General features: G+C 44.5%; 1 protein-coding gene across 2 annotated transcripts in view; it reads left to right on the forward strand.

Annotated features, from left to right (window-relative positions):
* The first annotated feature begins 11,848 nt into the window (after positions 1-11,848).
* The window catches only part of LOC132399082 (dynein axonemal assembly factor 5-like), a 175,153-nt gene continuing 172,540 nt past the window's right edge, over positions 11,849-14,461 (forward strand). For both annotated transcript variants that reach the window (XM_059979036.1, XM_059979037.1), the window contains exon 1: positions 11,849-12,405. In XM_059979036.1, coding sequence (XP_059835019.1) covers positions 11,865-12,405 — 541 coding nt within the window. In that variant the 5' untranslated portion in view covers positions 11,849-11,864. The remainder of the gene's footprint in view (positions 12,406-14,461) is intronic.

The following is a 14,461-nucleotide window of genomic DNA, read 5'->3' on the forward strand; positions in this document are numbered from 1 at the left end:
GTCTAATCCAATTTACTACCTCATCCTGAATGCCAAGCGACTGAACCTTCTTGACCAACCTCCAGTGCGAGACCTTGTCAAGTGCCTTGCCGAAGTCCATGCTGAAAACATTCCACTGCCTTGCCTTCATCCACTTTCCTGGTAACTTCCTCAAAAAACTCTAAAAGATCGGTTAGACACAACCAACCGCCCACAAAGTTCTGCTGACTATCACTAATCAATCCTTGTCTATTGACATAGTCATAAATCTGGTCTCGTTGAATACCTTCCAATAACTTTCCCACTACAAATGTCAGGCTCACCAGCCTATAAGTTCCTGCTTTACTCTTAGAGCCTTTCTTAAACAGCAGAACAACATTAGCTGTCCTCCAATTCTCTGGCATCTCGCCTGTTGCTAGGGCCCCGGCAATTTCTGCACTTGCCTCCCACAGGGTCCAAGGGAACATTTTGTCAATCCCTGGGGATTTGTCCACCCTAATTTGCCTCAAGACAGCCAACACCTCCTCCTCTGTAATCTGTACAGGGTCCATGACCTTGCTGCTGCTTTGCCTCACTTCCATAGACTCTATGTCCATCTCCCGAGTAAATACAGATGCAAAAGTCCAGTAGAATCTCTCCTATCTCATTTAGCTACACGCATATGAAACCCTTAGGATTCTCCTTCACCTTGTTTGCAAGAGCAACCCTGTGCCTTCTTTTAGCCCTCCTGATTTATTTTCTTTTTTAAAGTGTTAAAAACAAATTTAGTATGTCATTGTAAAAAAATGTTGGCACTGCAAAACTGCTTAACCTTTTGCTCCTCCCTTCTAGTGGGCCCAGATCTCTCTACCTTACCAGCAGGATATTAATATCCTGCATGGTTATGACATTATGACTTCCCACAGTCTCCTTTGCCTGTGTAAACAAGACTCATTCTTGAACTGCCATTTAATAGCAGTTGCTGTTACTTTGATCTTTTACATTCAGCTTTTATCCAAATTATTTCAAGCAGCTCTTCCTCTGTTGCTTCGACCATTTTGATAGCTGTTATGCCATCTCTTAGTGTCACTCTTCTGCCAATATTGCTCTGTTTCTTTTGGAGAAATATGTTCCAAGGTCAAGCTCTTGTCCATCTCCTGCACTCAAACATGTTTCTGTATTGACAGTAATGGCAGCTGTGCATACCCAGCATTCCTCCCGCTCAGGTCATCCTCTGACCCCCTTCCTATCTTTCTTACACTTGTCATTCTTTCTTTAACTGAAGAACTTTCCCTCCTCTTCCTGAGCCAGCACTTTCAAACAGCTCCATTTCTTTCAGGTCCTGTCCCGGAGCAAAGTTACCACAAAATCTTTTTTTTTGTGTGCAAATTAAAGCATTGTAATTTTAATTTCACAGTCGCATAGTGGTTATCACAATGCTTTACAGCCACCAGCGATTAGGGTTTGATTTCTGCTGCTGTCCGTAAGGAGTTCATATGCTCATCCCGGCGCATGACTGCATGGGCTTCCTCGAGGTGCTCAGGTTTCCTTTGACATTTGGAAGACATACAGGTTAGGGTTAGAGAGTCGTAGGCATGATACTTTGGTGCAGGAAGCATGGTGGTACTTGTGGGCTACCCCCAGCACCTACTCAGGCTGTGTTGGTCATCGACACAAATGCACATTTCACCAAATGCGCATTTTGATGAAAATGCGCCAAATAAAGTTCATACAATCTAGTTCCATTGCAGTGCTGAGAGAGCACCAAGGTAGAGTGTGGAACGATTCAGCAGTGGTAACCACCCTGTACCTTATACTCTTAGGCAGTCAAGAGTGATCGGTTGCCTGGGGGCTGATTTTAACTTTAATCAAAGTCAAAGTAAATTTATTATTGAAGTACGTATATGTTAACATTTATTATCTTGAGGTTCATTTTCTTGCAGGAATTTCAAGTTCATGTTCAAGTTTATTGTTATCTGACTGTATATATGTACATGCGAATGAAACAATCTTCCTCCGGACCACGGCGCACCCACAAAATGTACATCACACACAGAACATAAACCAAAATATTGTACTATAAACAAGCTAATAAACTATAATTCAAAATGTATTTATTGAGATACAGCACTGTTTGGTCAATTTAAATGACGGCCCAGATAGACAGAAAAGAGACGGTGTTGGGATTCGGGATGAGGGCCAATTTCGCTCGCTCTCTGTGATGGTCACTCCTCTCTCCAAGGCGCTGAGGCTATGAAGACTGGCCCGGCTGCTGTGCTCAGTGCCCGCTAAAACGATGAACTGATAAGCAAGATGACTGTAGGTTGTGGAATTAGATCAGAGTTGAGTGAGTGAAGTTATTCTCGCCGGTAGGCGGGAGAATGGGGTTGAGAGCGATAACAAATTAGCCATGATGAAATGGCAAAGCAGAGACGATGGGCTGAATGGCCATATTCTGCTCCTATGTTTTAGAGTTGTAGAGTAATAACTGCTTCTGAACCTTAATTCCTTTCTTACCTAACATAGGGAGTGGTATTTAAAAAAAGTCACACTGGGTTGAAATTCCAGTCTAGTATTCCTTTGTGCTTAACCTGTGCCCTTTCACCTTCAAAGAACCTCAAATACTCAGAGACCCCCTCAACACAGCACCAAGGTTTTTGTACTCAAGGCTCCATGTGTGGGACTTGAACCCACGACCCACTGATTTGGAGGCTAGTGTCAGACCTACTTATACCTAATGTTAAAGTAAAGCAGAATTCCACATGCTCCAAAGACCTGAACCAGGAGGCCAGAGGCGCCGACCTTGTGGACACCTGTCAACACTCACATGTTTTCTATGTTACCAGCATTAGTAACCAACTGGTTGTTCATGATTCCAGAAAAATGTTCCACAAATGCATGGAATATTAGCCAGTATCTGAAAAGATACAACAACAGGTTAATATTTCAGGTATATAACATCTTTATTGGGACAGGTGTTTTTGAAGCTGTGAGTGAAACGCTGTCTTTGGACAGAACATATGCTTCCATTGTAATTTAAGTTTCCTGTTAGCATAGAAGGGAAGTTACCAGATTCAGCAGGCTGCACAATCAGAAACAGCTACTTTTGATCCAAAAGACCATAGCAGAGTTGTAAATTTATGACAACTTAGTCAAGGCTGCATGCTTAGTTGGCTGAGAGGTGTGACAGCAATAAACACTCACTCAATATCAGCAAGACCAAGGAGGCGATTATTGATGAAGAAACTAGAGGTCAATGAGCCAGTCCTCATTGGAGGATTACAGATGAAGAAGGTCAGCATTTTTAAATTCCTCAGTGTTATCATTTCTGGGAACCTGTTCTGGGTTCAGCACGTAACTGCCATTACGAAAAAAGCACAGCAGCGCCTCTATTTTCTTAGGAGTTTGCGCAGATCTGGCAAACTTTGACAAACTTTTATAGCTGAGTGGTGGAGACTGGGTGCATCATAGCCTGGTTTGGTAACACCAATGCCCTTAAATGGAAAATCCTACAAAAAGTAGTGGATACTTACTGATCCATCACAGGTCAAGTCCTCCCCACCTTTGAGGACATCTAAATGAAGAGCTGTCGCAGGAAAGCAGCATCCATCATCAGAAAAACCCATCAACCAAGTCAAGCTCTCTTCTGATTGCTGCCATCAGAAAGAAGGTACAGGAGCCCAAGGATTCACACCACCTGGTTCAGGAACAGTTATTACCCCTCAGCTGTCAGGCTCTTCAACTAAAGAGGGCAACTACACTTCTCTCATCATTGACATGATCCCAGAACCTGTGGACTCACTTTCAAGGACTCTTAATCTCATGTTCTCAATATTTTTTTTTATTTATTAGTTATTATTATTCTTTTATTTTTGTGTTTGCAGTTTATTGTATTTTGCAAATGAGTTGAACACCTAAATTAGTGTGGTCTTTCATTGATTCTATTATGGATTTATTGAGAAATTCATAAGAAAATGAATCTCAGGGTTGTATGTGGTGACAGATAAGAACTTTGATAATAAATTTACTTCGAACTTTGAAGATCGTTTATTATCATTCATCAGTATACAAAGGTAAAGGAGAAGAGATGATTGTTACTCTGAATCCGATGTAGCATAAAAACATAATAAGCATAGAGAACAGAATAAAAATAAACACAAGTATAAATAAATAAGCAACACACACAAAATGCTGGTGGAACGCAGCAGGCCGGGCTGCACCCATAGGGAGAAGTGATGTCGATGTCTCGGGCCGAAATGTCGACAGTGCTTCTCCCTATAGATGCTGCCTGGCCTGCTGCGTTCCACCAGCATTTTGTGTGTGTAGCTTGAATTTCCGGCATCTGCAGATTTCCTCGTGTTTGCCTTATAAATAAATAAGATTAGCTTATGTGGAGAATTTCTTTCATTCATGGATGAACTCAGAATGAGAGGAGTATATATCAGATCCAATGATTTAGTGAATTTTGATAGGCTGATTCTTTCTAAAATAGAACCAGTATTACATCAGAGGTACCAAAGATAAAGGCTCCTTGAACCTACCCTGCTGCTTAGTGGCTGATTCAACTTTCGTTAACAGCTCCACTTTCCTGCCCATTTGCCAATAACCCTCAACCCTCTAATGGGTCAAGAAACAAATTAAACCAGTGTTGAATATATTCAGTGATACAATTCATGTAACTCTTTACGCCTCCATTTTTCGATAGGTCCTATTGTATTTCAATATTTTTCCTGTTAACGCCTGCAAGAAAATGGATTTCAGGGTAGTATATGGTGACGTATGTGTATTTTGATAATAAATGAGCTTTGATCCAATCTGCAGATCAAGAACATAGAATTTAGAACACCACAGACTTTCTTTCTGTTATTTTGTGCGATTTTGATCAGGGTGGGCTGACTCTGTGGCCCGCAGACAATGAATGACACAGTGCTAAATTGAACTGAACTGAACTGAACTAAACTGAACATTCCTCAACTGTTTCAAGGACTCTGTGGCTTAATGCCTTATATTGTGTGTGTTTCTCGCTCATTTTTTCCCATTTGCGTGATTTATGCTTCTTTTGTGTGTTGTGTTTTTGATGTTTTCTTTGAATGGGTTGGTTCCATGGTGTTTCTTTGTTTCATGGCTGTCTGTGGGAAGACAAATCTCAGAGTTGTATACTGCATACATACATAATTAATAAATGTATTTGAATCTTTGACCTTTCAGGCCTCGATAGGCTGACCTTTTAACTAACTCCAAGGTTAATCTAACTCTTACCTCCCACAGAGCCCCTTGCCTTTCTTTCATCCATATGCCTAACTGAATCTCTTAAATGTCCCCAACGTATCTGCCTCTACCAACACCTCTGGCAGCTGCCACCACCTCTACTTTCCTTCAATCACCTTAAAATTACACCCCCTCATACTAGCCACATCCACCCTAGGAAAAAGTCGTCGGTTGTCCACTCTACCTCTGCCTCCTATCATCTTGTATACCTCTATCAACTCACCTCCACTTTCTCATTCAGGTCATTTATAAAAACCATGATGAGAATGGGTCCCAGAACAGATCCCTGAGGCACACCACTGCTCACTGATCTCCATGCTGAATATGACCCGACTACAACCACTCTTTGCCTTCTGTGAGCAAGCCAATTCTGCACCCACAAAGCAAGGTCCCCTTGGATCCCATGCCTCCTTACTTTCTTGATAAGCCTTGCATGGGGTAACTTATCAAATACCTTGATGAAATCCATATATACTACATCTACTGCTCTACCTTCATCAATGTGTTTAGTCACATCCCCAAAAAATTCAATCAGGCTCGTAAGCCACAACCTGTCTTTGACAAAGCCATGCTGACTATTCCTAATCATATTATACCCCTCCAAATGTACATCAATTCTGCCTCTCAGGATCTTTTCTATCAACTTACCAACCACTGAAGTAAGACTCACTGGTCTATAATTTACTGGACTATCTCTACTCCCTTTCTTGAATAAGAGAACAATATCTGCAACCCTCCAATCCTCTGGAACCTCTGCTATCCCCATTGATGATGCAAAGATCCTTGCCAGAGGCTCAGCAATCTACTCCCTTGCCTCCACTTGTAGCCTGGGATACAAGTTGGAGACTTATCCAACTTGATGCTTTCCAAAAACTCCAGCACACCCTCTTTCATAATGTCTATATGCTCAAGCTTTTCAATCTGCTGTAAACCATCCCTATAATCACTGTTATGAATGTACCACAGCTCTAAGGGGCCGAAGGGTGCGGGGTAGCCCCCTCCTTCCGGAGAATTGCAAGAGCCTTATTGGGTTGGGTCAGAGGATCCAGGAAATGAGAGAGAGAGAAATGGCCATTGTCTCCTGGAGACAACGTTTGTGGATTGAGGACTATGCTACGTGCAAGCCCTCGGGCAAAGTGGGCTGGTTGAGAGAGAGATTGCATCACCCCAACCTGATTGACATCTACTACCCTGTGAGGAAGTATAAAAGAGGGTCTGGGGAACAATCCCTTCAAACGCACCAGAAGAAATGTTAGCAATCACGTAATAGCGGGAAGCCATTTGAAGGAAGCCACGTGCATTCGGTTCCCTTGCCTGGGGGCTGGTGGCTGGTACCACGGAAAACGACTTGGAACTAACAACGGGGAACCAATTCCCCCGATGCAATGGATTGGCCTCATAAAAGATCCGGGCAAGTTTAAAACTGTCTCTCTGAAACCCAAAGAGCTGCAGCTTGAAGGGACAGAGACTTTTATCTTTCCATCGGACAATACAGTAACCCCTAGACAAACGATAGAGTTACTTCTTATCGGTTATTATGATACCCACGCTTAGATTTAGTATTGATGACGTATATTATCTGTATGTTTGCATTAATCTTTTTGTGCCCTTTATCAATAAATACTTTTAAAAATAGTACCATCAGACTTCAATGGACCTCTCTATCTTTGCTGGTAAGTGATCCAGTTATGGGAATTTCATAACATCACCAAGATCTTTTCCCGTAGTGAATACTGAAGCAAAGTACTCATTAGATACCTCTGCTATCTCCTCCGGTTCCATACACACTTTTCCATGTCACACTTGATTTGTCCTATTCTCTCACGTCTCATCCTCTTGCGCTTCACATACTTGTAGAATACCTTGGGGTTTTCTTTAATCCTGCTCACCAAGGTCTTCTCATGGCCCCTTCTGGCTCTCCTAATTTCATTCTTAAACTCCTTCCTGCTAGCCTTATAATCTTCTAGATCTCTATCATTCCCTAGTTTTTTGAATCTTTCGTAAGTTTTTCTTTTCTTCTTGACTAGATTTTCAACAGCCTTTGTACACCACAGTTCCTGTATCCTACCATCCTTTCCCTATCTCATTGGAACGTACCTATGCAGAACACCATGCAAATATCCCCTGAACATTTGCCACATTTCTGCCGTACATATCCCTAAGAACATCTGTTCCCAATTTAAGCTTCCAGGTTCCTGCCTGATAGCTTCATATTTTCCCTTACTCCAATTAAACACTTTCCTAACTGGTCTGTTCCTAACCCTCTCCTGTGCTATAGTAAAGGAGATAGAATTGTGATCGCTATCTCTAAAGTGCTCTCCTACTGAGAGACCTGACACCTGACCAGGTTCATTTCCCAATACCAGATCAAGTACAGCTTCTCCTCTTGTAGGCTTATCCACATATTGTGTCAAGAAACCTTCCTGAACACACCTAACAATCTCCACCCCATCTAAACCCCTTGCTCCAGGGAAATGCCAATCAATATTTGGCATGTTGGCCTTCATAACAAGGGGAGTTGAGTATAGGAGCAAAGAGGTCCTTCTGCAGTTGTACTGAACCAAAACCTGGAGTATTGTGTTCAGTTTTGGTCTCTAAATTTGAGGAAGGACCTTCTTGCTATCATGGGAGTGCAGTGAAGGTTCACGAGGTTAATTCCCGGGATGGCAGGACTGTCATAGGTTAAAAGACTGGAGCAACTGGGCTTGTATACACTGGAATTTAGAAGGATGAGAGGGGATCTGATTGAAACATATAAGATTATTAAGGGATTGGACATGCTAGAGGCAGGAAACATGTTCCCGATGTTGGGGGAGCCAAGAACCAGAGGCCACAGTTTAAGATAAGGTGTAGGCCATTTAGAATGGAGTTCAGGAAAAACTTTTTCACCCAGAGAGTTGTGGATCTGTGAGATGCTATGCCTCAGAAGGCAGTGGAAGCCAATTCTCTGGATGCTTTCAAGAAAGAGTTAGATAGAGCTCTTAAAGATAGCTGAGTCAAAGGATATGGGGAGAAGGCAGGAACAGGGTACTAATCGTGGATGATCAGCCATGATCATATTAAATGTGGTAGTGCTGGCTCGACAGGCCGAATGGCCTACTCCTGTACCTATTGTCTGTTGTTTATTGTCTAATATTTGGGAAATTAAAATCTCCCACCACGACAACCCTGTTATTATTACATCTTTCCAGAATCTGTCTCCCTATCTGCTCCTCAATGTCCCTGTTACTATTGGGTGGTCTATAAAAAACATCCAGTAGAGTTATTGACTCCTTCCTGTTTCTAAATTCCACTGACAGAGACTCAGTAGACAATCCCTCCATGACTTCCTCCTTTTTTGCAGTTGTGACACTATCTCTGATCAGCAGTGCCACACCCCCACCTCTTTTGCCTCCCTCCTTCACTGTCCTTTCGGAAACATCTAAAACCTGGCACTCGAAGTAACCATTCCTGCCCCTGAGCCACTAAAATAGACACATCTCAAACCATCAGTCTGAGCGCATCCCTATCTATCACCTGCCCATCTTCCCTCTCACACTGCCTACAAGCTTTCTATATTTGTGAGGCAATCGCCCCTTCTTCCGTCTCTTCAGATCAATTCCCACCTACCAGCATACCTGCCCCAAGAGAGGTCTCAATGATCCAGAAATTTGAATCCCTGTCCCCACTCCAATCCCTCAGCCACACATTTATCCTCCACGTCACTCTATTCCTATACTCACTGTCGCATGGCACAGGCAGTCTTCCCGAGATTACTACCTTTGAGGTCCTGCTTCTCAAGTTCCTTCCTAACTCCCTGTAGTCTGCTTTCAGGACCTCCTCCCTTTTCCTACCTGTATCGTTGGTACCAATATGTGCCACAACCTCTGGCTCTTCACCTTCCCACTTCAGGATATCATGGATGCGATCAGAAACATCCGGACCCTGGCACCTGGGAGGCAAACTGCCATCCGTATTTCTTTCCTGCATCCACAGAATCGCCTGTTTGAACCCCTGACTACAGAGTCCCCTATCACTGCTGCCATCCTCTTCCTTTCCCTACCCTTCTGAGCCACAGGGCCAGACTCTGTGCCAGAGGCGCGGCCACTATTGCTTCCTCCAGTTAGGCCGTACCCCCCACCAGTACTCAAACAGGAGTACTTATTGTTCAGGGGGACAGCCACAGGGAGTACTCTCTAGTATCTGACTCTTTCCCTCTCTATCCCGACTGTTACCCACTCTTCTGTCTCCCGAGGCCCCAGTGTGACTACTTGCCTATAGCTCCTCTCTATCACCTCCTCACCTTCCCTGACCAGATGAAGGTCATCGAGCTGCGTCTCCTTATTGTCTACGTGATATGCAAGCCTGGGTAGTACGATATGGAGAGCAAGCTGTTGCTAGTAGCAGGTTCCCCCTTTCCACGCAGTTGATAAACCAAAGGAATGGTAGAGACTTACACGAGGAAATCTGCAGATGATGGAAATTCAAACAACACACACAAAATGCTGGTGGAACGCAGCAGGCCAGGCAGCATCTATAAGGAGAGGCACTGTTGACGTTTTGGGCCGAGACCCTTCGTCAGGACTAACTGAAAGGAAAGATAGTAAGAGATTTGAAAGTAGTGGGGGGAGGGGGAAATGTGAAATGATAGGAGAAGACCGGAGGGGGTGGGATGAAGCCAAGAGCTGGAAAGGTGATTGACGAAAGTGCTACAGAGCTGGAGAAGGGAAAGGATCATGGGACGGGAGGCCTCGGGAGAAGGCGGGGGGTGGGGGGGGGGGAGAGCACCAGAGGGAGATGGAGAACTGGCAGAGTGATGGGCAGAGAGAGAGAGAGAGAAAAAAAACAAACAACTAAATATGTCAGGGATGGGGTAAGAAGGGGAGGAGGGGCATTAATGGAAATTAGAGAAGTCAATGTTCATGCCATCAGGTTGGGCTACCCAACTGGTATATAAGGTGTAGTTTCTCCAACCTGAGTGTGGCTTCATCTTGACAATAGAGGAGGCCATGAATAGACATATCAGAATGGGAATGGGACATGGAATTAAAATGCGTGGCCACTGGGAGATCCTGCTTTCTCTGGCGGGCCGAGCTTGGGAGTTCAGCGAAATGGTCTCCCAGTCTGCATCGGGTCTCATCAATATATAAAAGGCCATACCGGGAGCACTGGACGCAGTATACCACATCAGCCGACTCACAGGTGAAGTGTCGCCTCACCTGGAAGGACTGTCTGGGGCCCTGAATGGTGGTGAGGGAGGAAGTGTAAGGGCAGCCTCTCCTTATAGATGCTGCCTGGCCTGCTGTGTTCCACCAGCATTTTGTGTGTGTTGGTAGGGACTTACTATAGGTTGGCACCAGCAGCATCACAGGAGTCAGCAGTGGGCATTGAATTCAACACAGGAATGCCTTAAGGACTCCATCTTCATAGTGGGTATAGCCAAAAGTCAGCGGAGGTTTGAGATCAGTTTTCTTTTTCCTATGTGAGCTGCACACCACAGCTGACAAGCCCCATCTGCCCAATATGACTGGTTTTAAGGCGCCAGTAACCCATCTTTTTCCCTTCTCCTGTCTGTAGAAAAGGCTCCACTGAGCTTAGTAACTAAATCACACATGAAGGTCAGGAGCTTGAGTTAGTTGTAAGAGGCTATTTGAGACACATGCCATTGGGAGCATTTAATAGGTAGTGGGAGCTACTATCACCCCTCCCAGCTATAACAAAATTAAGGAACCAGCAACAATAATAAACCAACACCTGTCTGGATAGACAAAGATAGCAGCTGTCATGCCCTCCAATTTGTCCAAGTCAAAGTCAAGTTTACTGTCATATGCACAAGTACGTGTATCCACCGGTGTAATGAAAAACTTACTTGTAGCAGTATCATAGGCATACAAGTAGAATTTACAAGGAAAATGTGAATTAAACATAGATTACGCACATTTTACAAAAAAATAAAACAACTGGAACAAAAATGTTCTTTTTATTGCAAAATGCTTGAAGTGCTGCTGAATTGTAGTTCAGTTTAAAATAAATTTATTTTCATTTTCTCACAGGCATTCAGAGTAAATACAAAGAAACACAATAAAATCAATGAAAAACTGTACACAAAGATAAACAAACAATGTCTAAAAGTACAAAAAAAAGAAAAAGTGATGGGGATGGTGCCAGATGGTTCAAGAACCTAATGGTCGAAGGGAAGTACTTGAACCTGGTGTGGCTTTTGTACCTCCTGCCTGATGTGATAGCCCAGATAATGATGGAGATCTTTGATGATGGATGGCGCCTTCTTGAAGCAGTGCCATTGCCTGACTTGGGAATGTTCTTTTACCTACACTGGTCAAAAATCCTGCAACTCCTCAGACAACAAGGACCACTTTACTAGAAGGCTTGCAGAGGTTCAAGGAGGCAAGTGCATTTCGGGATGGGTAATAAATGGGCGCTTTGCAGCCTTGCTATAATGAATAAAATAAATAAGATTCAGTTGGAAGTGACTTCCAATTTCACAATGTAGGAACCAGGCTTAAGTTTGAAGAATTATGTACAATCCCTTGGGGACTGGAGGACAGTGTCAATAAAGTTGACTTGTTGAAGAAGCCGTCAAACGTGTCCTTGGTAACGGTCGCAAAGAAGCGGCCTGGTTGCTACTGGCGACGGCAAGCATGGCGGAACTCGCGGTGGATGTCGAGGCTGAGCAGGCGGCCGAGGTGTGCCAGGCACTTGGCCGCCATCTGAACTGTCTGAGCAGCGAGAGTAAAAGCTCAAGGCGCCGGGCGCTCGAGTGCATCCGAGCCGAGGCGGCGGAGCGGCAGCTGCCGAGCGGAGTGCGGCAGCGGGTGCTGGCCACCCTGCTGCGGCCTTTGCTCAGCGCCCTAAGCGACCCGGCCGAGCGCTGCCGGGAGCTCAGCATCTGCACCCTGGCCGAGCTGCTGCGCGCCGTGCCGCGGCCCCACGAAGCGCTGCCCTACCTGCTGCCGGCCATCGTGCAGCGCCTGGGCCTGCCTGAATTGGCCGAGCCGGCTGAGGAGCTGCGCTTGGCCCTGGTCGAGCTGTTGGTGTTTGTGGTCGAGCTCTGCGGCGCCCGGCTGGCTTCCTACCTGGACGACATGGTCAAGATCTTGCAGAGGACCATCGTCGACCCTTTCCCCGAGGTCAAGAAGAAGAGCTGCGAGTGTGCAGCCAAGTATGCGAAGTGGACCCCTGGTAAGTGTGGGCTTTGGCCCTTTTCCATGAGAGGCTCATCTAAGAAGTCAGGAGACATGGGATCCTTGGAAACTTGACTACGTGGATTCAGAATTGACTTCTCCGTAGAAGGCAGAGGGTGGAAATAGATGGAGATTGGTGGCTAATTGCTTTCTAAGGGATATGTTCTAAGAACCCGTTCAAGATTCAAGATTGTTTAATGTCATTCCAGTACAGAAATGTAAAGGAGAACAAAATAATTGTTAATCCGAATCTGCTATAGCAAAAAGAGATAAAGCGTATTATAATAAACACAATACGTATACGTTAGTATGATAGCTTACATTCATGTCTGTAAAGTGACAGAGGCACAGGGGAGTCTAGGTAAGATGAGTGATGAGAAATGATAAAGTAGTGGTGGCTGTGGAGGGACAGGTTAGTGGGTGGAGGTTTTGTCAGCCTTACTGTTTGCATTTGCCTTTTGAGTCTGGTGATCCTGGTGTGGATGCTATGTAACCTTCCCCTAATGGGAGTGGGACAAACAATCCATGAGCAAGATGGGTGGGGTCCTTCATGATATAATTGGCCCTTTTCTGACATCTTTGTGCATAAATGTCCTTAATTCAAATTTTAATGCATTGGGCAATTTTAACTACCTGTTATAGAGCCTTCCTGTCTGTTGCAATGCAGTTATCATACCATGCAGTGATGCAGCTTGTTAGGATCCACTTGTGTAGAATGAGGCAACTGTAGATGTGCATTATCTAGCTCTCTTCAATTTGCTCAGAAAGTTGAGTTGCTAGTGAGCTTTCCTAATTGTGTACGATGTGTTCTGGGACCATGAGAGGATGTATGAGATGTGTACTCCCAATAGTTTGAAACTGCTTGCTCCACTGTAAGGAGGGAGTGAGTGGTGTGAGTTCTCCTAAATTGATAACCATCTCCTTTGTCTTATTGCCGTTGAGGAAGAGGTTATTGGCCTGGCATCAGGCCTTGAGGTTTTCCATCTCTTCTCTGTAGGCAGTCTCATTGTTGTTGGTGATGAGCCCCACCCCTGTCATGATATTAGCAAACTTGATGTTATTGCTCAGGTGTTCGCCTGTACAGTCATGTGTGAGCAGTGTATACATCAAAGGGTTCAGCACCGAGTCCCGTTGGGTATACATGTTGAGGATGATGGAGAGGGAGGGATGGTTGCGCATTTTGTAATTTTTATAGGTGACTTGGATAAGGAAGTGGGAGGGTGGGTTAGTATGTTTACCAATGACACAGAGGTTGTTGGAGTTGTAGATGGTGTGGAGGGCTGCTGTGGGTTAGAAAGGATGCAGAGCAGGGTGGAGACATGGCAGATGGAATTGAATCTGGAAAAGTATGAAGTGATATACTTTGGAAGATCAAGCTTGAGGTAGAGTACAAGGTTCGAAGCAGACTCCTTGTCAGTGTGGGATCTAAGTCCATAGATTCCTCAAAGTTGATAGGGTGGTTGGGGGGGGGGGGTGGTGGTCAGCCTGCATTAGTCAGGGAATTGAATTCAAGAGGTTTGAGGTAATGTTGCAGCTCTGTAAAACCACAAACGAGAAAATCTGCAGATGCTGGAAATCCGAGCAACACACACAAAATGCTGGAAGAGCTCAGCAGGCCAGGCAGCATTTTGTGTATGCAGCTCTGTAAAAGTCTGGTCAAACCACACAGAATATTGTGTTCAGTTCTCGTCCCTCATAGAAAGATGTGGAAGCTTTAGAGAGGGTGCAGGGGAGATTTACCAGGACGCTGCCTGGATTGGCGTGTATGACATATGAAGAAAGGTTGAAGACTGGGCTTTTCTTTGGAGTGAAGGACAATGAGATGTATAAAATTGAGTGGCATGGATAAAGTGGATGTTCAGCACGTTTTTCCTAGTAAGAAAAATGGAGGGTTTATAGGAGGGAAGGGGTAGATTGACTGTGAACTAGGTTTGTATAGGTCAGCACAATATCGTGGGCCAAAGGGTGTGTATAGTTCTATGTTCTATCTCTGCTAAAGGACTGAAGAAGCATCACATTGCCTTAAGTGTTGTTAAAACATCAAACAAAAACTC

The sequence above is a fragment of the Hypanus sabinus genome, chromosome 9, assembly GCF_030144855.1.
Source record: "Hypanus sabinus isolate sHypSab1 chromosome 9, sHypSab1.hap1, whole genome shotgun sequence".
Lineage (NCBI taxonomy): Eukaryota > Metazoa > Chordata > Chondrichthyes > Myliobatiformes > Dasyatidae > Hypanus > Hypanus sabinus.